Source organism: Cinclus cinclus, chromosome 16 (assembly GCF_963662255.1).
Source record: "Cinclus cinclus chromosome 16, bCinCin1.1, whole genome shotgun sequence".
Classification (NCBI taxonomy): Eukaryota; Metazoa; Chordata; class Aves; order Passeriformes; family Cinclidae; genus Cinclus; species Cinclus cinclus.
This window is the reverse complement of record NC_085061.1, coordinates 16,130,210-16,156,197: the sequence shown is the minus strand read 5'-3', so window position 1 is coordinate 16,156,197 and position 25,988 is coordinate 16,130,210. Positions and strand designations below refer to the sequence as shown.

At 41.3% G+C, this 25,988-nt stretch overlaps 2 protein-coding genes across 9 annotated transcripts in view; one reads left to right on the top strand and one right to left on the bottom strand.

Moving 5' to 3' along the window:
- CLEC16A (C-type lectin domain containing 16A) overlaps positions 1-15,262 on the bottom strand; it is a 59,572-nt gene extending 44,310 nt beyond the window's left edge. For 5 of the 7 annotated variants that reach the window (XM_062503768.1, XM_062503771.1, XM_062503772.1 and 2 more), the window contains exons 1-8: positions 15,171-15,262; positions 8,730-8,858; positions 7,977-8,110; positions 7,076-7,224; positions 6,309-6,414; positions 4,350-4,473; positions 3,271-3,445; positions 2,272-2,325 (exon numbers count right to left, since the gene is read on the bottom strand). In XM_062503768.1, coding sequence (XP_062359752.1) covers positions 2,272-2,325; positions 3,271-3,445; positions 4,350-4,473; positions 6,309-6,414; positions 7,076-7,224; positions 7,977-8,110; positions 8,730-8,858; positions 15,171-15,250 — 951 coding nt within the window. In that variant the 5' untranslated portion in view covers positions 15,251-15,262. Of the gene's footprint in view, positions 1-2,271; positions 2,326-3,270; positions 3,446-4,349; positions 4,474-4,810; positions 4,817-6,308; positions 6,415-7,075; positions 7,225-7,943; positions 8,111-8,729; positions 8,859-15,170 lie in introns of those variants that run through there. The other 2 variants (XM_062503769.1, XM_062503775.1) reach the window with 2 other exon arrangements.
- Positions 15,263-16,510: 1,248 nt separating this feature from the next.
- On the top strand, positions 16,511-24,842 carry DEXI (Dexi homolog). Of its 2 annotated transcripts, none has more exons than XM_062503569.1 (2): positions 16,511-17,305; positions 24,221-24,842. In XM_062503569.1, exon 1 carries the CDS (start codon positions 16,775-16,777, stop codon positions 17,054-17,056), a length of 282 nt encoding a protein of 93 aa, XP_062359553.1. In that variant the 5' UTR covers positions 16,511-16,774; the 3' UTR covers positions 17,057-17,305; positions 24,221-24,842. The 2 variants fall into 2 exon arrangements, 1 of the variants encoding a protein (XP_062359553.1); XR_009933697.1 differs by lacking the exon at positions 16,511-17,305 and adding an exon at positions 19,337-19,766.
- The last annotated feature ends 1,146 nt before the right edge of the window (positions 24,843-25,988 follow it).

The following is a 25,988-nucleotide window of genomic DNA, read 5'->3' as shown; positions in this document are numbered from 1 at the left end:
GATTAGGGTATCTGACCTTCTCTACCTTTGAGGCTACCTAGTTTTACTAATTTTTCATATTCTTTCCTCTTTCTGGGAAGTGTAAATTCTCTCTTTTCAACATCTTTGAAAGGAAACATCTGCGATATTCTAGCATGGAACTTATTAATTAAAACCATTCCAGAAACTTATTTTTTTTTTTTAGAAACAACAAACTGATTATGGTGTACAGGATCCCCAGACCTTCCTGCATGCCAACAGCTGGCCAGACTCCAGAAAGTTTTGTGCACGCAATCACTGTGCAGTGATCCATGACTAAAGGCTGAGCCATACACTAGGCTGAGCTGGATCAGAAGCAGCTTTTCTGGCTCTGAAATTGCAACAAATCAATGTCAGCTATACAGTGGCTACACAACACAAGAGTAAGGACCATAATGCCTGGAGCACTGAAACATTTGACCTCAGGTGCTCTGGTGCTTTACCAGAGTTCTGTGTTTATGACTGTGTTCTGACTACTCTGTTTTGAGCCAAGGCTTACAAGTCTGGGCCAGCAAACAACTGGCTCCTGGACAGAACCAGCTCAGGTCCAGCTACCAAAGCCTTCTGTCAGCTTATATCCATTCTCTTCACAGGAATATCAAGGCTGGATCCCTTATCAGTGATTCTAGCTGTAAAATTTCCAAATAATTTCTAAGTCATTAAATCTAATCACACTGACAATATTTAGCTAAATGTTCTCCACAGCTTTTCTGATTAAAGTCAGAAGCATTCCAGACCTCCAAAAGGAAAGTGATTATTAGCACATAGTGGTGATCTATATAAAACTTTTAAGTCACAACACACTTCAAAAGTGCTTTGAACAACCTCCAAATCACTCGAGCTTCTGGCAATTCAGCAAGCATTGTGTGACTGTCCACAGGCCTGTTCTGGTGGAAGAACAGCACGTGTTCCCTTTGTAACAGTGGCTGAGAAATCCCAGCAGTGCACTTCTAGGTGCTAGCATGAGTCTCTCAAGCACTTGTCTCTAATACAGAAGTAGTGCCTAGAGCATATGCCTGGTGTCAGGAACAGAAACAATCAGCAAGGTTTGGCAGGTCCCAGCCCACCACAGACAAGCTCCAGGTCAAAAGAGCTGGGAAAAGATGGTTTTCTGCCAGTCACAGAAACAATCGCTTCATTTTCTCTATCACATCTCATTTTGATACACAACATTTGTTCTCAGTTCTTTATGACTACTTCTGTTTTCTTCTTTAAAGAGAATGAAGAACATAGATACAAATCCTGAAGTGATACCTACCATACTTCCACCAAAAGCAAAAACTTTAAAACAGGTCACCTTACATAACTGTATGATGCAGATCCCTTTGGTTACAAGAAGCTGCTGCTTCCACAGTTTTATCTGTGGTAAATAATCCTCACATCACTAAAATTTTTTGGTTTAAATTAAAGAGCATCAAATTATATTTTCCTAGGGAAAAAACCCCAACCCCATACTTCTAGCAAAAACATGAAATTATGGGCCAGATTACAATAAAATCAGCACTGAAAAATTCTAACATCAAAGAAAAAGAAGTATAAATCCTACCAACACAAGTCAAAACTATTTTCAGACAATGCAATTTAAGAAAATCAGTCTCACAGTAATGCACTGAAGACCACAGGGAGAACAAATGCATTTTCTCTACAATACAAAAGAAAAAAAACAAAACAAAACAACAAAACTACTGTAAAACTCTTAATTTGAAAATAAGTTCCAGAAAGAAAAGGAGGTGGAACTGATATGAGCAAGAAATAAGTACTTAATTACCGGTTTAACCCATAGGCATAATGAAATTCATATTGTGAGAAAGTGAGATTTTAGAAGTGGTGGTTTTTGGGGTTTGGGTTTTCAAAGCGGAAAATTCAAACCTGAAATTTTCCACAGCTTAAGCAGATTCAAAATGAAGTACAGCATCCAGGTAAATTTCATCTGCCATTGTACCAAGTTCTGTCCCACATGTTGTATGACCATTATACTTCATTTCTCAGGGGATGTACATAGTTTATGAACATGGAATGCTCTAAAGGGGAAGTGCAATGGGATCCACAGAAAAATTACATTAACTCAAATAAGAAGCTCCTTTGTCTGCCAAAAATGTTTCATTTTTCCTTAATGGAAACTGAAAAGTTAAAAATTTGTTTTGATAAATTTTCTTTTATGGTTTTGCCAAAACGATAAAGATACACTATTCTATAATCATAACAGTATGGCAAGATTTTTTCTTAAATAGGACAAATAATTAAAATACTTACTTGAGAAAGAAGATAGAGAGAAACCTGGAGACTTATTTTTGGACGCTCTCCACCCTACAGAAAAAGTTACAAAAAATGCTTATCTATTTATACAAGGAATTTATATGACTTAATGTTTTAGTTAAAATGAAAACTTGTGCTGTTCCACATTCTGTTACAAATTATTGAGAAAGCATCATGGTCCTTAACTCACTACTTGTAGACTACTGGAAATGAAGACTCTGAATAAGCATATCCCTCACTCTTCCTTGGTTAAAAACTGCAATTAATTGCTGTCTCTCATGGCAACTTCAGTAACTTAAACAGGTAAGCATCAGAGAACTACACTGGTTTCCACTATGCCACTATTTGTTCAAAAATTTCTTCTCAGTTAACATTCATTAAAGACTGCTCTGAAAATTAGCTATTCAGATAGCATGAAATATTCAGAAACTGAATGCAGGAATCTGTGCAGGTTTTTAAAAAATAAAAACTAAAGCTGACTAAAAACCAGTTTTCCACTTAATTTAAAGGCTATGCTTTAAAAATAAATTCAGCTACATCACATTAAAACACAGCTTCTCTACAAATAGAAGAAATAAGTACCAAACCCAAAAGTCTGTATTTTCTACCTGGACAGATTTTTAGATCATGGCAAATTTACTTTTTCTGCTTTTGCCAGAAGACTAGCTACCTTATCAGAACAGGAAATCACACATCTCCCAGTGTCACAGAAACTTAAACCCTGCTCCAAATTTGCAGTTCTTCTTGGTCTCCACTACTATTAGCTTTTAATCACCACGCCACCCAAAACAGCATTTCTTTGGTGAATAAAATTTGATCTACTGTGTTCTTGAATTCCATCTCAGGGTATTTCCTCTACCGCCACTTTATTTTAAGATGTTTCATGTAAACCACACATAGATACCAGAAGTATCATATACCTACTGCCCAAATCACTTTGCACACTGCAAGCAAGCAGAGCCTTTGAGAATTAACTGTTTGTAGGTATTAGCTTACCTTGTCTTGATTTACTAATGAATACACGTACAGGGGAAGAAAGAGCCTATTAAGTAGGTGGTCTGTCAGCACATCGTTTAAAAATTCACAGTTAATGATAAGGATATCATTAAGGTAATGCAAATGATCAAGATGCTCGGCTACCAGGTCACTCAGTTTGCCCCTATTTCTGTGCCTGGAAAGAGAGCAGAAATAAAAAAATTATACGTGAACAACTGCAAAAGTCTTAAAAACTTAGGGGAAAAGAAAAAAAAAAAAATTAATGTGCAACTTTGTTACAGATCACCTGGCTCAGGCAGACTGCCCAAAGCAAATGTTTCAGTGAAGTCAATTAATGCAACTGTTAAAAGAGTTGCCTGTATTTTCTTTAGGATGCACACACCAAGTTTTTCCCCCAAGTTTTCACAAGACTGTTTCTAAAAAGCTTTACTTTCCACTGCCAGTCTTTTCACAAGCCAACTACAAAAATGAGATTTTTTTTTCCAAAAATGAAAGAAGAATTTGGTGCTGTATTTAACACCTACCTCTTCACTTCAGAAAACCAAGAAACACACACACACACACACTCTAAGGTGGGGGTGGCAAGGCAAACCAAGAACAACCTGAATCAATGAAGTATTTCTGTAGTTGATAGTGGAATATTACACTGCCATGTTAGGTCTGACAGTTCACACATTAAAGTCCATATTTCTAGTTTAAATCTTTTTCCTGGAATCTTTTCAGAAAGCTCTTCTTATAAGATGACACACGGAAAAAGAATGTTAGAAAGACAAAGTTTATAAGATTGAGAAGCACAAAATACCTGTTGTATCTTCTGGATATCTGCTATTTTTTAGCAGAACAAAACAAAGGTTCGTTGCAAACACTAGTTTACTTGTAAGGATATCAGCATAGATAGGGCACACAGCACTGTTACCTTGAAGAATCACTAAAAAACTTTAAAGAGTTAACAGTCTGAACTGTCTGCAAGAGAACATATCTAGAAACTAGCTTAACTGGACAACTACAGACAAAATAAGGACACCATTGACATCTGGGAAAAACATTTCCACTCAATAGGCAGCATTTGAAAAGCTTACTCTTCATCAGTCTGCACACAGTTATCCAGCTCTATCACGTGGCTGCCAATAAACCAGACGAGGTTGGAGAAATAAGGAACTGCAGTTTTATCTCGAATGTAATGCAGCATAGGCTGGTTGTCCACTGAAGAGAAATCATTAAAAAGAAAAATTAGTTGCCAGTATTTTTTTATTGCTTTTTAATCAATACAACAAAACATCTTATGAATTTGATTACATGCTAGTTTTCCATACAAGTATACACCTGACACAATTTTAGGCATGAAATGGAAATCTATAAAAATGTCACATCAGCTCTTAGCTGGCTTGTATGAGCCTAATGTTGATATATTTACATATGTCTGAAAATAAACAAATCTAGTGGAATTCAGAAAGGTTCTTTTAACACATTATTTATTAAAAAGAAGAGAGAAGCGCAAGAATAAAGCAGCAATGCTGAGAGTCAAGCTAGTTAGACTTACATGACACTGCATTAAGGAACACAGGAATCATCAGTGAAGGAAGGGCAAAAGAAACAGACAACAGTTAACAGGATTAGGAACTGGGATAGTGACATCCTCTAAAAGGGTTTAAAATGCTGAAGCACAAAGCATCTAAACTAAAACATACAGGGTAGGTGTTAGAGCAGAATATATGCAAACAGGTAGTCAGAAAGTTATCAAACCTGAACATCTGAGCTCTGCCTTTTCAACTCTAGCCATTATATCACTACAACATTCAATGAAAATTTAGACAAGTAAATTTTTTCATAAAAATTCTTAGTTGCATAAATATATCACAAATAGAATATGAAGCCTATAATCTGCTCTTTTTTGTGAGCTCGTATTTGCATTTACAGTTCCTTGAACTAGAAAGCAAGTACCAAGTGCCCATTTCTCAACATACAAGAAGAAAAAGTTTTGCAGCCAACCCTGTAAAGACCCTACTTGCTATGCAAGCTATCCAGTCATTAACTGCTCATTATTTAAAAAAAGACCTCATATTCTTCTGTGAAGACTGTCAAACCACTTCTCTTAATTGGCAGAAAATTGCAAATTCAACATGCAATTTAACTTAAAATGGACTAAAGAACAAGAAGCCCTTCATGAACATACTGCATAATACATATTACCTTCTAGCATGCTGATTTCAGAGGTAGAAGTTCAGAATAAACATTTTTTACAGAGAACACTGTGATATTTTCAGTTTACTAAAAATATTATATACCCCAAGAAAAAGTCAGGTGGAAGTGACTTTTGGACGTTGAGTTTAGGGTAGACATACTCAAAGTAGTGCTAACTTCTAAGTTCAACCAGGTTGCTGAGGTCCCTGCTGAGTTTTGAAGGCCTCAAGCAACACAGATGCTTCAGTTTTTCTGGAAACCCCATTGCAGTGCCCAGCTACTCTCACAGTGAAGCTTTCCTTCTGTCCTACTGGAAAGTTTGAGACTGCAGCCTCCCAGCCCTCACTGAGCAACTCTGAGAATGCTCCAGCTCCTCTTGAGACTGGACTGACTGCAGCACCTACCAGTTCTACAGCCATCTTAATGCACATCCAGTCCAGAAGGGAGTGATGTTGGTTACTGCTTCACACACTAGAAAGCTCAATTTCATCAGTAAAAGATAATTCAGACTCTTAAAACACTGATTTTGGGCGTTGTGTTTATTTACTTTTTAAATAAAATCACATTCTGACCACTCTCGGAAGAGAAACTAAAGTTCCTTGTGTATGCCTGACACTTTTGGGGTTTTTTTTTAAGCCAGTTTCATTGGTGAGAAAATAATACTATTTACAAATACAGACTGAAGGCTTGGGATGGTGGTCACCAAAGTCATAACGTGCATCTGAAACTTGTCAACATGCTAAGCTTTTCAACTTCACAAAATAGACAGAAAATCCTCACGAGTAAGTAACTGAATAAAATTAAATACAATCAAACAAGATTTGCACACATGCCTTTTTAATATATAAAAAGCATACCTTTGTAGACATTTAAAGTTATAGTCCTAACAGCAATCCTGACCATGCTTTCGGGGTGGTTAAAAAATTTAATAGCTTCAGTGTACAAAGCAAAGTCATTAGTGTGCTGTAACAAGAGGAAAGAAAATATTTATTCATTAAACACATACAGAATATGGGTTGTGATTCTGTATAAATTACGTTTTCTGTGTATTAACTTAGTATCTTTACCTTCTACTTAAGTAATCAAAATGATTTTGCAATGCACATTCAGCTGCATTTGTAGCTCTGCATTAAAATAAACTGCTCTAAGCATTACAGCTTCCCAGGAAAACTGTGCACATACTCAAGTACTTTCATGCCCTCTTCTGGCAGAAAGCAGAGTGCAAAGAGGAAAAACCCATTTCCACTTCACCCTTTTGACTCAGCTTTTTGGACTGACTAAGTCTCTTAGAACCAAATGATGCAACAGAAAAGATCCTGTTTATGAAAGCACAAGAAAACAAGGCATAAACAAGTCGAATTCTCAAGGAAGCAGACTTGAAACCTGATCTGAAAACTCAAATGATCCAGTACAAAACTAACTTCCAGATTTTTAGTTTATTACAGCTGTAAGAGGATAAGGCCATGCTTGTGCAGAGATTCTCACAAACAAATGCACAACCACTGGTATGGCCATTATAAAAATAAAAGCAAGACATTTATGAGACAAGAGACTAAACAGAGTATGTGTCACCAATTTCTCATTCAAGTCCTTTTATCATTATACTGACACCTTCCTTACTTACCTCATTATAAAAGAAATGTACAGTATGATTATTGAGTTTCAGGGAAAGAGTTTTCAAAAACGATATGTAATATGCCATGATCTCCTCATCAGAAAAGTCAAATTTGTGGACAATAATAGAATTCACATAGTTATTAGAGAGCAGGTAGTCTGAAAAAAACCAAAACAGATTAACACAGGTTAACCAAAAAAACCACTGTGGTAACAGGCTGTATTTAAAATGCCAGCTAGAAAGCAACATCCTGATGCTTGAAGATCACAACTTTGAACCAAACAACTCAAGTGATGCCGTTGAGCATTAATATAAAGGATCTGCATCCTAAAATATCTTTGCTCCCAAGAACAAGTCAACTGAGAATATACTTCATCTTCCTCAACTCAGGCAAGCTCGGCAGCTAACAACAGCTTAACTCTTTTCCTCCCAAAGTCCCAACTCTCCAAGGCTTGATGATGACTTTCACAACAGTTGTGGAATACTTCAAATTATTAATTCTCCATCCTCTATATATTTTGCCAAAAACCTTGAAGGGACCTCCCATGGCCAACTGCCAGCACCAATGATGTCAGAACAGTTACAGTACAAATTACACACCAGAGTTCCACCACATGACCTGTGGCAGCAAGTGAACATTTCAGATCACAACTAATTTGACTTAAAGAAGCCCTTGAAATCTGCTAAATGCTTGCTGCAGCAAAAAAAAACTATTTTTGCACCACTGAAAATTTACATTAAAAGGTACTGTGGAGTCAGCCAGTCTACACCATAGTTTTGGCAGTGTTCAATTTAAAAACTCTTCATGTAGTTCTGTGCAGGGATACTAGGACCAAATTTCATTGAATGAAAGGGAATCCAATCAAATCTCAATTACTTCATCCTTCACAGTTTGGAAGTGTGTCCTTACACAGGGATGTTTCATGGCTGATGTTCTCAAAAAGGATGTTCAGAGTCTGCAGCAGCTGCACACACACATAACGACCAGACTTCTGACGCAGGATGTTCAGGAAGAACACAAACATATTCTTCTCCAAGAAAAAGCTGAAATAAAATAAAGATGTCATTAAGACGCATGCTGTAAGTAACAGGAACATAATTTGGCTAGGAGCAGGGCAACATCGACAAACAGCACATTTTGCTTTTATGAAGAACTACTCTGCAAAGTTGCACTTAAACACTAAACAAGAGGGCTTAAAAATTCAAATTATGCAGAAAAAAGGTATCAAGAAATCAGGGCCTTTCTTACTGTATTTTTAGTATATTCAATTTATCAGGCAGCTCTAGATACCACAGCTAGAATAAGATATTTGTGGTATCTTAGGAAAATGGTAGCAATGTGATATTAACAGATGTACTGAGTAAATCTGGACCCTAAAATAGGTTGGAGTTTGTGTTAATATCAAAAGAACGGAGAGTCAAACAAAAGCAGTCCTTGAAAGGGGCTCTGGAGTCCAAACACTTTTTAGAAGCAGCAAATTCCTGTATGACATGAATATAAACTTGCTCACACATCTACATCTACTACTGGACATAGCTTTTTACACAGAGTCATGAAATAAAGTCTTGGAGGAGTTACCAGTAACAGTGTACAGAACTCAGTACAACTGCAAACAGTCTCCAAAGGCAGAGTCTCAGAGAGAACTGGCTCAGGATTACTCACTCAAACACTGAGCTGTCATTCTGATCCCCCCAAATCAGGATCTCTGTTATGGAACGAATGGTCTCTACCAGCAGGTTGCGGTTGTGATCTGTTACTGTTGTATTTTTAGTCAAAATATGATACATGTACCTAAAAGAAAAAAAGAAGTACAAGTAATGTGCTATCCTGCCACTTCCACAGACACCATATTGGTCTTTCATTGCTGTACCAATGCAGACACACATATTTGCACACACTAAGTCCCATCACTGTAAAATATAAAACCCCCTAAAATTTCCTGCTAATACTAATGCAGAGAGAAAAGTAATTGTTAAACAGAGTAAGTGACAAAGGAAACAAATCCCCCCCCCAAGTCAGGTCAATTATGAGTGAGTGCTTATGCATATGTTAATATAGAACTAGAAACTGTGCCACTGGTCCCAAGTACTTCCTCTGCAAATTTCTTTGAAATATGTTGAAATCAAAAGAGTGATGAGTAAGAAAAATAGAAATAGAGTGCAGTAGCTGATATGGGAATGTGGCACATGAGGTCTAACCAGAGAAGTTTGATCCCTTCTCTTGCCTGCAGAGACCCCTTACAGACTCACACCAATCCTGATGTTTAATATCAAACACAGGAATCTCAAAGATTATTCATTCACCTTGGCAAAGCTTCACCATCAGGTCTATGCTCTCTTGAGCACAGAAATACTGACTGGAAAGGGGGTAAAATCCAAATTTATTACTTCAAAGGGTTTTACACTGTCTAGGGAAGCTTAAAAAAGGGTATGTCTGTATCACAGGTGACAGGAAGCTATAGATAATACAAGCCTTTCGGATTTTAAGTCTCAGAATTTTACTCTTCAAGGAAGCTTTTTTTTTTTTCCCAAATAAGTTGCCACATCAGAGTACCAACTTACTTCTGTCTTGTTACTTTCTTATGTCCCAAAAAAAACCAAACCAACAAACAAAAAAAAACACAAAAAAAACAAACAAAAAAAACCCAAAAACCAACCAAACAAAAAAAAAGGTACAGGCAAATTCTAATAAAAGCACAAAAATCACTACTGCTTTCCTCCCTGTTTTTGCAGTAATAAAAAGTAAGGATAAATATAAGAAAGGTGCAGAATTTTCAAAATAAATAAAAAACATGAGGGAAATTTCATGTAATTTTAGAACAGCACAAATTTAGATTCTTAAACACAGCTCCTATATTGTTATGCTGTGATCGTACTGAAAACCCAGGAGTAACATCTCAGCATTCAGAATTCCTGTGCAATATACACACAAGGGTTTGGAAAGGAAGACAGATTTCCCATATTATCAATCTTGCCACAAATAATGGAGTTAATCAAAACTCCCAGGATCTAATTCTGTGAAAACAGCCTGTGTCCTGACCCTAGGGCAGCCTTTCACTATTGTTTTGGATTCCATAAAAGTTTGTTCAGTGATTCAGATCGAAATTTTAGGAATCTCATTAGTAGTGTTTTTCCAAGCTTCTGGTAAGGTTCCAAAAAATACAGTGTATTTCTGTAATAAAAATTTGGGGTGTCTGGTTTATGGCCTAAAGTAAGATGTTTACATTAAAAAACAGACTTGAAAGTGCATTTCAAAAAACAGGATTCCCATCAATTTTATAAACACTAAAAAATGGAATCACTGCGCACTGAATCTCTGGTGAGCATGCAGCCAGAGACTAAAATGCCATTTAACTGAACACTCACGTGAGGTTGTCCCAACTATTTATCAGACTTACAAAAAGACATTACCTAGTTTCAGAACCTTTTGCTTGAACTCAAAAAACCTCCCTCAAACAAACAAGAACTTTGATCATATTTACAGTTTACTTAAAATCTGTCAGATTTGGTTTCAGGAGTCTTCTTAAACCACTGAGCTGCCACTGAGTTGGGCAGAGTTTCACAGGACCTGCTGTAAGACACAGTCTGTCCTCACAAGCCATGCAGGGAACAGGTGCTATTTCAGAGAAGCTGATAAAATGCCTTGTGCTGTCATGGTAAAACACTGTGTGCTTGCTGGTCTTGATATTACTTAACCATCAAACAATTCTGCTGTGTTTAATACTGCACAAGGACACAAGAGGTAAATACCCCTCAGAAGTTCACAGCTTCAAAACACTTGATATACCACGTGCTCCCCTCCCTCACCCCCCTAATCAGCAAGGCAACAAAGCCTGCACATTACCAAAGCCATTATCATATTATATATATCAGCAGACAGCAAAGAGGAGAAAAAAGGGAGTATGGGGGAGGGGGGAGAGGAGAAGGGGGAATTGTGTTTTCTTAACCTTTCTCTTCAGTAAAAAAGAACTCTCCCCCCTTCATGATGGCTTTCACCCCCCTCATAAATCAACACTCATTTTCAAATCCAAAACAGTCACTGATGGCACTGAACCCACTCTAGCAAAAGCTGATCCTCAGCTACGTCCTACAGCCGTAACAGCCTGGTCAGGCGCTGTACCGTAACAGCCATTAAACAGCAAGTCAGAGAGCACCTGGAAATCCTCTCCCACTAATCCGAGGATCACCGTTCAAGATTCCTTCAGTGGAGACTGACAGTGGGATGACTCACAGTGAAGATGTGAGAGCTTAAGGCTGTAAGAATTCCCAGGGTTTCTAAACCAGCATATGGCACACAAGCCCTGGAAAAACTTCCCATTAGGGCACGTGTGCATTATCAGGACAGTGAATCAAAAGACAGCACAAACTCAGACCCTGCTCTGAGGATGCAGCAGTTAATGGAGCAGAGAACATCTGAAGAGATGGCAATTAGATCAGTTCGTTCCACAATAATTTGAACAACTTCCTGAGACAGTAATACTACACTACTTCACATATTTTAGCTTATTTATTTGAAGTCACATGGAAATTATTGCATCTGTGAATATGTATTTCTCATTAATAAGTTACATGATACAAACTTTGGATTAAAGCTTACTCCAACAGTAGAATTTTGGGTATAGAATGCATGGGAAAGAGTAACAAGCTATTACTTCATTTTGGGAGCCTATGGAATAGAGAGCGTTACAAATAGAAAAAGCAAGAAGCCTTTAATAGTCAGGAATATGTTATCTCCAAATTTATTTACTTAATAGCAGCATTACTGCAAAATTCCTTAATCTGCTAAGGCACTGATGCACTTAAAGGAAACCTGGGCTTCACCTACAAGTTATTCCTTTGTATTTCATTTTTTATTTGTCTATTTGCTTGAAAATGAACAAGAAAGCAAACACATACTTGTTTCTCTTTACAGACACATGAAATACTGCATCATCAGAACACAAAGTATCACACAAACCCAGTATTTTTGTATTTAGACAAATCCTTAAAGGCTGTCTCTAAATGCTGATTAGAGGGGTCAGGTTTGTGCTTCAAAACACAAAACCATCAAAGATGAGACTTTTGTCATCTCTACATCTGATGACTCGGTTCAAACAAAAACACATCATGCAGGAAGTGTCACAGCACCCAATACCATCAGAATCAGTGGGAGATGTTGCCAGCAGTTTAACACCAAAATTCCAAACATTTTTCTGGTTAGAACCCATATTTAAAGGGGTAACATAGAAACTCATGAATATTTTATATATAGTAATGACTTTCCTACTCATTACTTACAAAAATATACTAAAACAGGTAAGAGTTGAGGAAGTCAAGCACTCAAATTTTAAAAGCCCAGACTTTTCCATAACAGGCTTGCTCCTTCCCTCTGTCTGTAATCAGGTAATTGCATATTGTTCTCACAGAGAAAACCTGATGCACAGCATAGACAGTGCCTCAGGAAATTAATCACCCATGAAAAAAAGACTTCAAGCATACCTCTGTGAACACTGCATCTGACCAAGGCATGGGAAATGCTCAGTACCCAACTTTAACGCCATGGAACCTTTTGTGCAATCACAATGCAATTAAAATACCAAGTGCTGAAGCAACAATGGGAAATATGCTTGACAGTAACAGGGCTATGTAAAATACTATAGAAAAGTAGGGGGGAAAGTCGGACTTAGAAACAGACACACATCAAGTTCTCTGAGAAGCACCCAGGCAGTGAGTAGCACTGTTTCATCCTTCTCTAGATCGTATTTCAGAAGTTGGATTAAATTTTACCTGTTTTCACTAGATCAAGAGACTGTATAAGAGCACTTATGACAAACAGCCTCACAATTTTCCTTCAGCCAATCCATTATCTGGTGTGTTTCCAGGAAGACTAAATAGTAAAATTTCAAAAGCAAGCCTCAAACAAACTGCATTAAAGCTGATGGGAAAGATCCAGCATTTACTGATGAAAAACAGCAAGGCTGCTGGTATCACTAAGCATATGTATTCTTTACAATTTAGACTAAACTCCACCTTATACAAGTTTAAAAATAAAAATGTTCCCACAAGGCTAGCCCAGCCTGATTTCAACAGTCACACAGCATAATACACCTTTTACAGGCTGAGCTAACCTATAGTAGCAAGGCAGGCGTGTTATACTCAGCTCCTTCATAAGGAACACAAAATGGGACTTTGATGAGTTGTAAAGATGAGAAGGTAAACAGCTTATCAAGTGAGCTTACTGAGATTTTCTTTCACGACCCCAAAACAAAGGCTCTCTGCCCTTTCTCCTTCTGTTACTTCACCCACTTCAACACTTGGAAAAGACCTAAATTACACCTTTCTTTCTGGCATCTAGCTAGAAGCTGAAATTCACGCAGCCTGGATAAACAAACACTTAAAATATACGCAGTCTAAACAGATCAAAGATGATTTGTCCTTTACATATGACCATTTCAGATTCATAATTACAGAAATCACATGCAAAAAAGCAAACAGACCAAAGCTCATACTTTAGTAGATAACTATGCACTTCAACTCTCAGGTGACAAGTCAAGAACAAGCCATAAAACTTGCAGCCCAATTCCCTTTTGCTACAAATGAAGTAGGGTATCATTTTTCTATTCTCTGTGGCCCCAACAGAACACATGGACACATTTTTCTTGCCTGGAAGTTAAGTCTCAAGTCTCCCTCTCACCAATCTTTTTCTTCCTAAACTTAAATTCAGTTTCTTCAAATTTCATGACACATCAGCATTCTTGCTCTATCTTCAAAGTCAAATATCAAAGCCAGACAGAGCTAAAGCTCCACTAATGCCAAGTAGTACACAATAACTACTTCTTGTATGTTCCATAGAACATTCCTATGTTTACATCTGAGCATGACTTTTCCCCTTTTTCCTGTAAAACCAGACTACATTGACTTACTAGTCTGACCTACAATGCTTCCAAAATTACTTCTATAATGCTACTGCCTCATTAGTTTTGTATTCGTGGACTTGATTTCTGTGTCTTTGGTAAAAAACACTGCATTTCAGTTAGTCTTGCTAATTTTGAACATTTGTCCAGTTTAGAGACAAGAACCAGAATCCATAAATCATACTGATAAAGTAACTGCAAAACCCAAATCTTGTACAGGGCATCCTGCTCATTACTGTCAGAACCCAGTCATGTCCTCCTTGACAGATTACTGCAAACTACCAGGCACTTTTTCTCAATGAGCTACATATTCACAGTGATTTCATTTAGAAAGTGCTTCGTCTCTTAATGACCTCTTTTTCTCATTCTGTACAAAGAGAAGCTATCAAGGTGGCTTTTATTTTTCTTGCAATAGAGGAACACTTAAAATGGAACAGGGAAATTAAATTTTTTATCCCTTGCCACCGTTCCAATTCTCCAGTGGCAAAGCTAGGAAAAAAAATCTATTCCACCTTCTGCGTCCAGCAGTAACGCAGGGCTGTGTGGTTCCGGAGACACAAGTTACAGTTCTCAAGCTCCAAGCTTTCCTTCTGCAGCAGCTGCTGCGTCCTGCAGCCCAGCGCACATCCCGGCCCGAGCGCTGTGACTCACTGCTGGCTATCAACATCCTCACACGCCCTGGAGCTGCACTGCTCACACACCGGCACCAGCCCCTCGCCTCAGCCACCAGCAGGAAACAAAGTTCTCCCTCACGAAGAATGTGGTATTTCTTGTATTTACCACGCCTCGCACTCTACTCCACAGAAGACTCTCTAGCATTAATAAAAACAAAACAATCACGTACGGCAGCCCAGAGTGACATTATATGACGAACTGCGTCTGCCCTGAAGACCTTCTGGGCCGAGGAGGCCGGTTTCCGTGAGGCAGACACCAGGCCCCAGAGCCTCCGCCACCGGGGATTGCTCCGGGCACTTTCCTCTCGGGAGAGCTGCGGCAAAACGTCCCGGCGAGGGCAGCCAGCACTTGGGGAGCGTCGCCCGCCGAGCCGCCGTCCCCTCCTCTCCTGACCCCTCAGCCGTCTCCGAGAGAAACCTGTCCCGAGCAGCTCCGCGGACGGACCCCGGCCGCAACCGCTCCCTCCGAGCCCCCTCACAGCCCCGCCACCCTCCGCCCGCACCGCCTGCCCGAGACCGCGGCCGATCCCCGCTCACTTGAGATGGTCCAAGGAGTGGATGCTGCGGGCGGCCTTCCCGTGCCCGCCGCCCACCCAGCTGCGGGAGCGGCCGAACATGCTGGCGGCTGAAGGCTGCTCCGGCCCGCGGGCCCTACGATCTCATAGCCCCGCGGGGCGGGCGAGCGGCGGGCGGGGACCGGCGCGGAACCTCGGTGGCGGCACCGGCGCGCACGGCGCGTGCGCGGCCAGGGCAAGCCGGAAGGCGCCGGCCCGGCCCCGCCCCCGGCGCGCGGACTGCGAGTCCCAGGGAGCCCCGCGGGGCGCGAGGCCGAGCCCTCACACGGGCGGCACGGGGTCTGAGCGGGGCGCTCGGCGGGCGGCTGGTTTAGAGCAGCCCGAGAGTAAACGGAGCCCCAGTCAGAAAAAAACAGAACATTAAGCGTGTGAGCGTACCTGCTAAATGCATTGTCATTTGAAGTAAAATTTGCCCCCTGACATTCCTTGTTCGGCTTCCGTAATCCAAACGAAGCTGTTCTGTGGGGTCAGCTCCTGTTCTGCAAGATGCAGCTTCAGAAATTCAGCTGCTGACATTCCCCTTGCTAAGGTTTTTCCAGTGAGGATTTTGAATCGGCTTAAAAAGTAAGGAAGAACAAAGAGAAGGGGACACTTGTCTTGACCTAGTTTGGGCTTTTTAGTTTTGTTTTTTTTTCTTTAGCTAGAGAAATAAACAAAATTATGTAAAAGCTGGAGAGTTTCTCAGCCAGTATAAAAAATGCACCGAGTTTGAAATCCCGCTCTCGGTTATATTTTGGTATAGATAAAGCCTTGGTCAGCAAAGAAACACCTGCCCCACAGCCGAGAGGGGCCCGGGCCAGCAGCGCTGCTTCAGAATGGCCTCGGTCACGGCAGAGGTCGTTAAACAACTTTGAGAGGCGAAGGTACAGCCCAGGTCTGCCCGCGCCGCCCCGCTCCTGCCGAGCTGCTCTGCGGGCTGCGGCGGAGCTCGGGCAGGCAGAACGCACAGGCGAGGGTCGAGCAGCGGCAGCCGCCCCCTGTCCCCTGCAGGCCCCGTGCAGCCTCAGCGGGACCCGAACGCCAGCAACGCGGCGGAGGCGGCGGCGCCCGTCACGGCGCTGGTAAACAACGGCGGCGTGCGGCGGGTCAGGCGCGGGGCGGGGAGCGAGGGGCGGGCGGGCAGCACGGTCCTGCCGCGCAGGCCGGGCTCGCTGGCAGGTGCTCCGCGCAGAACTCCCAACGCGCCTGCGAGCTCTTCCGCAAAGTTTGCGGGCGGGAGGAGGAGGAAGCCGCGGCGGGACTGCAGTGGCCGGGCTGGAGATGCCGCTGAGGAGCCTCCTGCCAGCGGCGGGGCTGCGGCAGCGCCGCTGAACCCGCGCTGGCCGCCCGCCGGGGCGCCTCTTCCTCCTCTTCGGGGACTGAAGGGACCGAGCCGCCCGCTCCGCGCCCCTGCGGGTTTCGCCTCTTCCCCGGGTCGGAGTCCGGCTCCTCAGGGATTCTGCCCTTTGCTGCCACCGGGGCTGCGGCGTGCAGCCCTGCCCCGCTCTCAGCCCCGTCGCTGCCGTCCGCCCCCCAGCGCCGGCCGGGCGGGTCGGTGCCCGCTGCCCCCGCAGCCCCCACGGCTGCATGACCGCCGCGGTGTCCGCACGTTTGGATTCGGTGGAGTCCTGGGCCTTCCATGCGCTGCTGGTGCTGCCCTATATGTTTTACGTGGGCTTGTTCTTTGTCAACGTGCTGATCTTGTACTATGCCTTCCTGATGGAGTACATCGTCCTCAACGTGGGCATCGTTTTCCTGCCAGAGGATATGGACCAGGCTCTGGTGGATCTGGGGATGCTCTCCGATCCCGGCTCTGTGCTCTACGAGACGGACAGCGAGCTGGATGTCTTCGACGGGTACTTGGAGTGACGCCCCAGGGCGCTCCGAACCGACTGAGCTCTGCTGCCTCCCGGCCCGGGGCAGGGGCCCGGCGTGCCCGCATGGCCGCAGCTCGGGGACCGCCGCGGCCCCGGGGTGCCCTCGCTGCGTCGCGGCTCCTTGTGCGCAACATCTTAACTTCCAAATGACACCCACCTCGCCGGTGCAGGGGCCAGAGGGGCAGTCGGGAGCCGCTGCCGCCGGGCAGGCCCGCGGAGGCGCAGAGGGCTGGCAAGGGAAGTAAGTAATTTCTTACTGTCCGGCCGGGCACAGCGCTGCCGGGGCAGCGGGCAAAGCGCCGGGCACACGTTCCGCCGCAGCTCCCGGCACGGCCGGGCGCTGCGGCCAAAGGACCGGGGCCGCCCCCGGCGCTTCCCCCGCCCGGCAGCGTGTCCTGCGCGGCGGGGAGAGCCGCCCCTTCCCCCGGGACTCATCCTCCGAGCAGCTGTGCTGCTGGGGGCTGCCTGTACAGCCGAGCAGCAACTTTGATGATGCGGTCCTGAAAGCAGCCCGGAATCGAAACGAGCATCCCGGTTAATATTTATTACAGTTCAGAGACCTTCCTCGAGCCAAAAATACATCTTAGTTTGCTGCCCTTTAAAACCACTCTCTTGGATAATGACAGACTACCCAGCTCACCATTCTCATTTTAATTGTAGCACGAGGGTTTGCTTGATCAGGTTTTTTGTTTGTTTGTTTGTTTTATTTTTTTCGGGTTTTTTTTTGTTTGTTTGGTTGGTTTTTTTAGTGATTCTGGAACTCTGGAAATGTAAGGATTTAGCATTTTAAAACACTGAAATGAATTTGGGAAGAAAAATCAGTATTTCTAGCTAGGACATTCTGTGCCAAATGTATGTTAATGAAAACATTCACAGTTTAAATTAAAATGTGTTAGCAAATCTGCCAGCAGATTTTTTAGCAAAATATTGTCTGTAAATCTGAAAACCAGTTCAGGATGTCTTTATTTTTCTGTTTGAAATTATGGAAATAGGAAATTCAGTTATAAGATTACAAGTATAATCTTGGTGACCACACTATACAAATACCAGTTAATATCAAACTATTTTAAGCAGTCTTCTAATTTAACAAATACAAACAAACCCTTCCTGTAGTTCTGTCCCTCATATAGGTTTAAATAATGTCCTGAATATTTCTAGTCAGATTCTGTGTTAAGCAGTATTAGCTGATTTTGGCCAATAGTTTAGAAGGAAAAATTGGACATTTTTGGTGTTGGAGAAACATTGATTGAACAGACACAGCTGAAGAAGGCTTGGCCAAAGGCATGTGGGAGCCTAACCAGGGAGTGAACAGATTCTGTTTCTTCAGTTTCTACTGAAGAAATATCACTGCATATAGTCACTGCAAATGGAAGTATCTATGCCAACATTTGGTGGCCCATTCCAAGCAACTGGATTAGAATCAATTCTGCTAGAGTAGAAAGTGTGGAGCAGAGCAATCCTCCCCACAAAACACCATTGACTACTTTTGTGGTTGTCTCCTTCTTTTTCAGATGGGCAAGCTCTGTATTCCAGGAAAGAAATTCCTAAAAATTAATGGTAATTTAAGGAACATTTTTGGTGCTAAAACCTATATCCATTTTCTTCCCCAAAATACTTTCCCCCAAACTCCAAATCTTAGTGGTCCACTGCAATTTAGTAGAGGGATTAAAAATACTTTTTTAAATAATTTTTTTTTCTGTCTAGAATGTCTTGATGAGTTGTTTCTAGTTTACAGGAAGACCTAAGGAGAGTACCAGACACAATTTTCCTCAGTGGGTTTTTCCTACTGTATGAATACATAATTCGATGTGAGCACAATTCTGTTCAGTGTAGATGAATGGGATTATTAAAATTTTCCTTTGTATTAATAAGATAAGCAGCTCTGGAAACTTCTTGATATAAACCCTTCCATATGCAAAAATCAAAATGCAGAAGTTTTTTCAAAGCTCAGAAGTAAGGCTCAGTCTATATCCACCAAGAGCTAATGGAGTTCTGCGCAGGTACCAGCTCCAGCCTTGATCTTTTATTTGGAAGCTGTCATGGTAGATGGTGGATGAGAATCAAATCACAGATCCCAGAAGTTAGATCAGTCCTTAGGCAGCAAAATATTTACTGTGTTTCATCTATTTATGTATTAAATTATATTTATAGACATAAAAGCCAGGCCACAAATTGCATCGTTATTTAGCTACTAGGCAAAGACACAGCATTATCCCTGCGAGGAGGGATTTGAGTTGATATCCTGGTTACAGGTTTCTTCACTGTTCTGTGCCATTCCTCCTCACCAGTTCTGCAGTAGCAAAGCAGGCAGAAGAGGGCCTGATTTGGAGCTGTGTTTTCTGCTTTTTGGGAGCAGCAGTAAGGCCCTGAAAGGGAAGATTTAAATTCTTGTGGTGCCTTGCCTGCAGTAACCCGAGTTCCCTGTGAGTGTTAACCCCTGCTCTCCTGGCCTGGGAAGGTTTCCCACCTGCCCTCTCCCCTTGCACCCAGAAGTGCTGAGGATTCACAAGACACTGCAGGAAGAATGGGTCTGTTTTGCCAGCAGTGATGAAAAATATGTAGGCCTACTCTTTGCATTAAAGAGCAGGGTTCTTCATGTGACTCACCAGTGATTTCTGAGAACAAACAAAGAGCTATGATTAGCCTGAGCTGAAACCTTGCAGCGTCCTCCATTCCTGGGAGAGCAGTGCCTCACATCCTAGGTGAGTGATGGGTGATGTGAAAACAGAGGGGGCAAGTCCCAGGTGCCATTCTGCAGTATGTGGAAAGGCTAATTTAGGAGTAAAAATAAAAGAACATGTGGATCACAACAGCTCTGTGCTCTCTGGCAGCAAACCCCTCACTTGAATAAACTCAATACGAGCAAAATGATGTCCAAGTTTCTGAGCATACTTGGTGGCAGAGATTGAAGGCAGACAGATAAGTAAGCAGCTGAAAAATGCTTCCTGCCCTATTCAAATAAAGAAATTAATCTATGTAAAGTGAGCAGAATTGAGCTCATTCATGTAATCTACTGTTTTTGTGTGAATGGGCCAGGCTATTTACTATATTTGAAACCCCCTGGAATAAGGTCATATGACTGTTCTCATACTTTCATAAAACTAGATGTGACTCATCAGAAAGTACTCCTATCAGAAAGAAAATGGGCAAAAGTAATCAGTACTGAAAACTGAATATGAAAGAGTAAAATTATGTAATCTTGCAGTACATGCTTTACCTGTTCTTTTCGTAAGATGAATTATGATTTAATATCTTCAGTGAGCAGAATCCAGCACTCAAAAACCTGTGACTCAGCACTTGTAATGAATGCCAGCATCCAAATTCTGAATAAAAAAAAATAGCTTAACTCCTCAGCTCATCAATATAGTGCCAATTAGAACTGCAGGCTCAGTGTCTATGAGGCAGCCACCCCCTGTGCCTCTGTTCTGAAGCAGAGATGTCCTGCAAAGGACAGATCAGAAGAATGATGTCACTAGTACTGTCAGGATACATTTAAATGTATCAGAATCCACTTCCTGACTTCCTTCTTTTCCGACTTCAAATATTAAAATAATGAGCAGAGTAGTCTCTGACTTAATTTACCATTTTTCACTATTTTTCCCGTTTTTGTAGAGATCACCGAGATGATTTGTTGATACAGATACAGATCCATGATGCAGATCAGGTGGCTGTTTTATGAGTTATAGTAGCAACAGAATTGAGCAATTGCTATGATTTTTAGAACCATGTTTTGAATTTTTAGATGTTACTAAAATCAATAGAAGTCCAGTGTTCAAACTCACTTGACAGCTCTGCTTTAAAGAAACTTGTACTTAACAGGAATTCCATTCTAGATGGAAGGAAGACAAAATCATTGTTAACTGTTCAGCCATCCATACAGACTCACTGACCACAGCCATGGACAGTTCTAAGTGATTTCCTACCAAATGCATTTATTTATATAATATCAGGCGAGTAAGCAGATTTTTCAGGAAGTTTTCCAAATGGTGCTGTTAATAATGTGAATCAAAGTGAGGTGCAGAAATTAGAGAGACATTCAAGTTTTGATAGACGTAGTTTAGGGCTGAGTATTGCATGTGTTAAAAGCCTCAGCCACAAGTAACTTTAAAGAATATATTTTTTTAAAAGTCTGTGGTTCTTTCCTATGAAATTCAAGCCTTCTGTAACAAACTTGCTTCAATAGGCATTGCTAGCCAATTACCACTTTTAAGTTGTCAAAGGAATTAAGAAACTAATCCAATTTAATTCTTCATGTTTGTTTCCTGTGGAGGAGGGACAATGTGACACTATAGTTCATCTAATAACTATCAATCCTATAATAGAAGAAAAGAATAATTTGTTTAGAGACATTTAGTCTCTAAGTCTTTGTCCCCTCATAATGGTCCTAGCTTATAAGGAGTACAACTATCCCAAAGGATTAAATATGCACAAGTTGCTAAATATTTCCAGTCATTCAGGGAAATTGTCAGACTATCCTTCTTTTCACACTTGAATGCTGTTACTTTGGCTACAGATTTGGAAAGAAAAAATAGCTGAATAGTTTGAATTATACTTTCTGAAGACACAAGCATGTGTCTAATGTATGTGATAAGATGAGCAAAGACAAATAGGAACCATATATGGGAAATGCTGATATAATGGTATAATGGAAAATGATGGATTGCTGGGGAAACTCCTGGTCAGTCCACAGACTTAAGGCTAAATACTCTTTGCAGGGCCAGAAAGAAAGATCCAATGGTGCCTCAGGCAGTAGAGCCAAACAGGCCACAAGAGCTGAAACACTGCTGCAGAAAGTGAGGAAACAGCAAGCAGTGTCAGGATGTGAAGCAGAGCCACACCATGTGTCCTTTACTCCAGCCTACATTGTGAGGAACAGTAGCTTCAAAGGCAGATTTAACAAAGATCATGGCTGAGCTGTTAATGCGAGAGTCGTCCTACAGCCATACTGTTCAATGCTTGCAGGTATGTTCTAGGCTATTGAAAGTTCTAGTTCTGAGATTTCAAAAATATTTTCAAATATTTTCTACCTCCTAATTTTCCAGTTTTCTGAAATTTTTGAAGTTTTCTGTTAAAAATAGGTTCTCATTAAATTTGAGGGACAGATTTCTAGTCTGAAAATTAGAAAGGCAGGATTGAATATCCTGGCCAATTGTATAATTTGCATCCCATTTATTATCTGCCACAACAAATTACAGTCTTGGACTCGCAGCCCTACAGCAGTGTTTGGAACTACCATTAGACAGCTTTACACTTTCCTTTGGAGGCCCAGTACATTTTGCTGTGCTATTTTAAAGTCAGCTTAGAATCTGATCTACAGAGCAGAATACTGACAACTGCACTGAACTGTCTGCTGTAGATGTTTTTAGTTCCACTTGGAAAGCAATCAGATAAACATGAAATGAGCAACCTGGTAGAGCTGCTGTTCCCCCTTTTCAGGTTCTCATTTTAAGAGAAAGGATTTTGAGCAGATGTGTTCTGTTAGCAGGTACTGTAGCTGACAGACATTTGACAGAAATGCATCACTGGGCACAAAAAGTGCTTGTTTCCGACCTAGAACCTGCAGTAAGTGGCTCACAGGAACATGGGAAGTGTGATGACTCAGACCACGATCTCACAGCCTTGTGTTCCACCTCTGGGAGAGCTCATGTCCCTGACCAAAATCTGCAGGCTGCTCTCTGTGCTTTCCCAAATCCACAAGGCAGAATGCAGGATGTTAGAAGGCATATTGCTACCCAGCCCTTTAGCAAATGTTTTCCAAATCTGCCACCCTTTGCTCATTCTGTGTTATGAAATCCCTCTGGATTTCCTTCCTATCAGTACATGATCTGAATACTTGAAAGAACTTATTTTTTTGCAATCTTGAAGATTTCTCTATTCATCCTCTTCTTTGAGTCGGTAATGGTGATGAATAAAAATCAGTCCCTGGTATACTCTCCTACTGAGTTCTTTCCTACCAAGCTTTATTCTTTGCTTTCAATCTTTTAATCTGCTTTCAATCCATAAAAGAGCTTTCCCCCAGTCCTGTGTCAACCTGTTTGCTTTTGGCTTCCTGTAATGCCTTTGTTAACGGCACTATTGCTGTGTCTGTCCAAGCTCATGCAGAACATGAAACCATCAGATTTCATTCTTCATTCAGCCCCATAAAGGGGAAGGAGGGAGGAGCTGTCCATTCAGACTTGCTGCACACAACACAGAAATGTCCTGGGCTGCAGGCAGCCAGGGGACCTGCTCGTGGTCTTCTGTACCTCAACTCCTCCTCAACACAGACTAATCTGCAGTCATTCCCTCTCAGAGCTGCACATTCTACACTATACTAATGAGTCATCTGTACAATCACAGGAACAGATGAATACTGTCACTATTGCCCCTCACCTTCGTATTCCACAGCTCTGGTTCTACCTAAGGAATCTTCTCAGCCTTGTATTTACCCCTGATGATCGTAAAAAATCACCTCCTGATAGCAGTGGGATACTTTGACTCAGTCAAGGCAAATCAGATTAACTGGGATTAAGCAATATAATAGTAATTTATTCTTGGCAGTAAGACCAAGAAGTTACCCCAAAATGTTACTTAGCTCTGTAATTACTTAGCAGTGGACCAAAAATAGTTTGAAAAACGTGACTCTAAAGTAGAAGAGAAAGTGACCAAAATCGGAGACTACATCAAATGTAGGCAATACTTAATTAACACAACAATCCAAAAAATAAAAACACTCTAATGAACAGTATCTAATGTAGCCAGTTCAAACATCAGTTTTAATTAGTAGATCTAATGATATCAAATCTGGATAAAGTAGGTTATCCCACTGTATGCCACAGCTGTTTTTATTCTTAAGAACATCCCCTTGTAATTGATGTTAGGCACTGTGGTTTACAGTGTACTCTCACACCTCTCACACTGGTAACTTCATGGCTCTGTTAAAATTCCTAAGAACTGGTATGCTCTGACATTAACAAAAACTGTGACATTGATTTCTCTGAAAGGTTGTGCAGGTCTTTACTTCTCAAAGAATTATTACCCATAGTCACAAAAGAGTTTGATTTTTTTTTTTCTAATAAGCCAACACCATGGTGCTGTATGTCACATACTCAGTGATTTTTCTGTTCATTTTAGGTATGGAGAATTATTCTGTATTTATGTGTTTTCTTTTAAACAGATTCATTAAACACCTGAAATGGATTATGACCAGGCTAATGGATCAAGTCCTGGAAAGAAACTATACTCTGAAATGTAGAGATGAAAATAAGGACAAGAGAACAAGAAGAGTTGTCACCAGATGTCGGCTGTGACTTCTCTTCATGGTCTTTGCCTCTTGTGTGTGCACTTACTGCAGTGATTCATGCACCATGCTGGGCTTCCATGGGTAATTCTGGGATGGACTATATGAAAAAAATAAGATAACATTATAACAGAAAATCAAGATATTACCCAGATTTGATAACTGTTGGATGAATACCATGTCACCCAAATGGACACACCCTACACATAGCTTAAGCCAGTTTTACAATCACACCTTGAAAATTCTACCAGCCAGTAGTTCAAAGGCAGTGCTTTCTCAGGGGAAAATATGCAGGAGTGACTGAAGGAGGTTCTGTTCAGGGAGTATAATGTCAAGAACTGTGCCAGCAAGATATTTTATTTAAAATGAGGGTTTTGAAATAGATCAGAGAATGAATTCTATATGTCAGGTGGATTCACTATTTAACACAGGACCCTTCACAGATTGCTTAGGCTCATGTTCCTATGTACAGATGTGCAAGCAATAGAATAAAGACTGACCTTTTCCATGAAAAACTAAGCAGTCGTGTTGGAGTTGTTGTTCTTCAGAAAAGAAAATAATTGAAATATGCTTTCAAAGAAATTCCAGTTTTTCTGCAAGTACCTGCAAGTAGTTCCAGATTGCTGACATGGCCAGCAGGTAAGAAATCCTTCTCATGAACAGCTACTTAAACAATCAGACCTGAACTGAAGCATCAGGCACTGTGTGTGGGGAAGGGCGGGTAACCCACATGTTATTAGGACAGGCATTGGACTGGTTTTGTTTTATTGTTACGGTGCTTTTTACAAAAGTGATTTTTGTAAATGTGCAATTTTTAGACCAAGTTGGTGTATCAAGAACATTTTGGATAAAGCAGAAGTGAAAACAATTCTGCTGACACTCTCTGCATAATGTCTGTCCCCTGCAGTCTGTGTCTGCCATCTGCTCCCAGTGTGGGCTCCCTGCTGCAGACAGATGGTGCCAGGAGTCTCTTTTCAGCCCGTATGAGGGAACAAGAAGGTGATGGTTTAGATCCCCCATGAAACAATGACAAACTTGTATATCCTGATATTCCCAGTGTGACAGTGTGATGCATTTAAATAGCACATTTTAGCTCCTAGGCAGTAGAAATTAGCTCCCAGTTCCCAAAATTCTGTGCTCCAAATGCAATTTTCAGCTGCTCCTGCAAGAGGGGAAGCACTGACACCGAACCAAGTAGTGTTTCTCCAAGATAGGTTTCATCAGGTGCAGTTCAGGACCTTTAAACACTGACAAGTGTTTTGTTCCACACAACCCCTGGAGAGCAATTCAGGAATGAAGTCACTCAGGGCACAATATTCTAACGCATAAAGATACATCTAGAGAAGACAAGTCCCCATTCAGATACCTATAGAAAGAATAACCAAGAGTAAAAACTTGTCAAGCTTTTGTTTGTGTGCCCATTTGGTACTAACACAGTAAAGGCTGAATTTTGCTACTGCAGTGGATGTTCCTGCTGCCTCTATAATTATTAATTCATAGTGTTCACAGAGATTGCTTCACTAGTTTCTCAGGGACCCACATACGCCTTTTTAAGAACATGGTTCAGTTTGTCACTATTGGTACTGCAGTACGTAGGAGTTTGTAGCAAACTCTCTGCACTGGGTTTGTGCCACACAGTGCACAA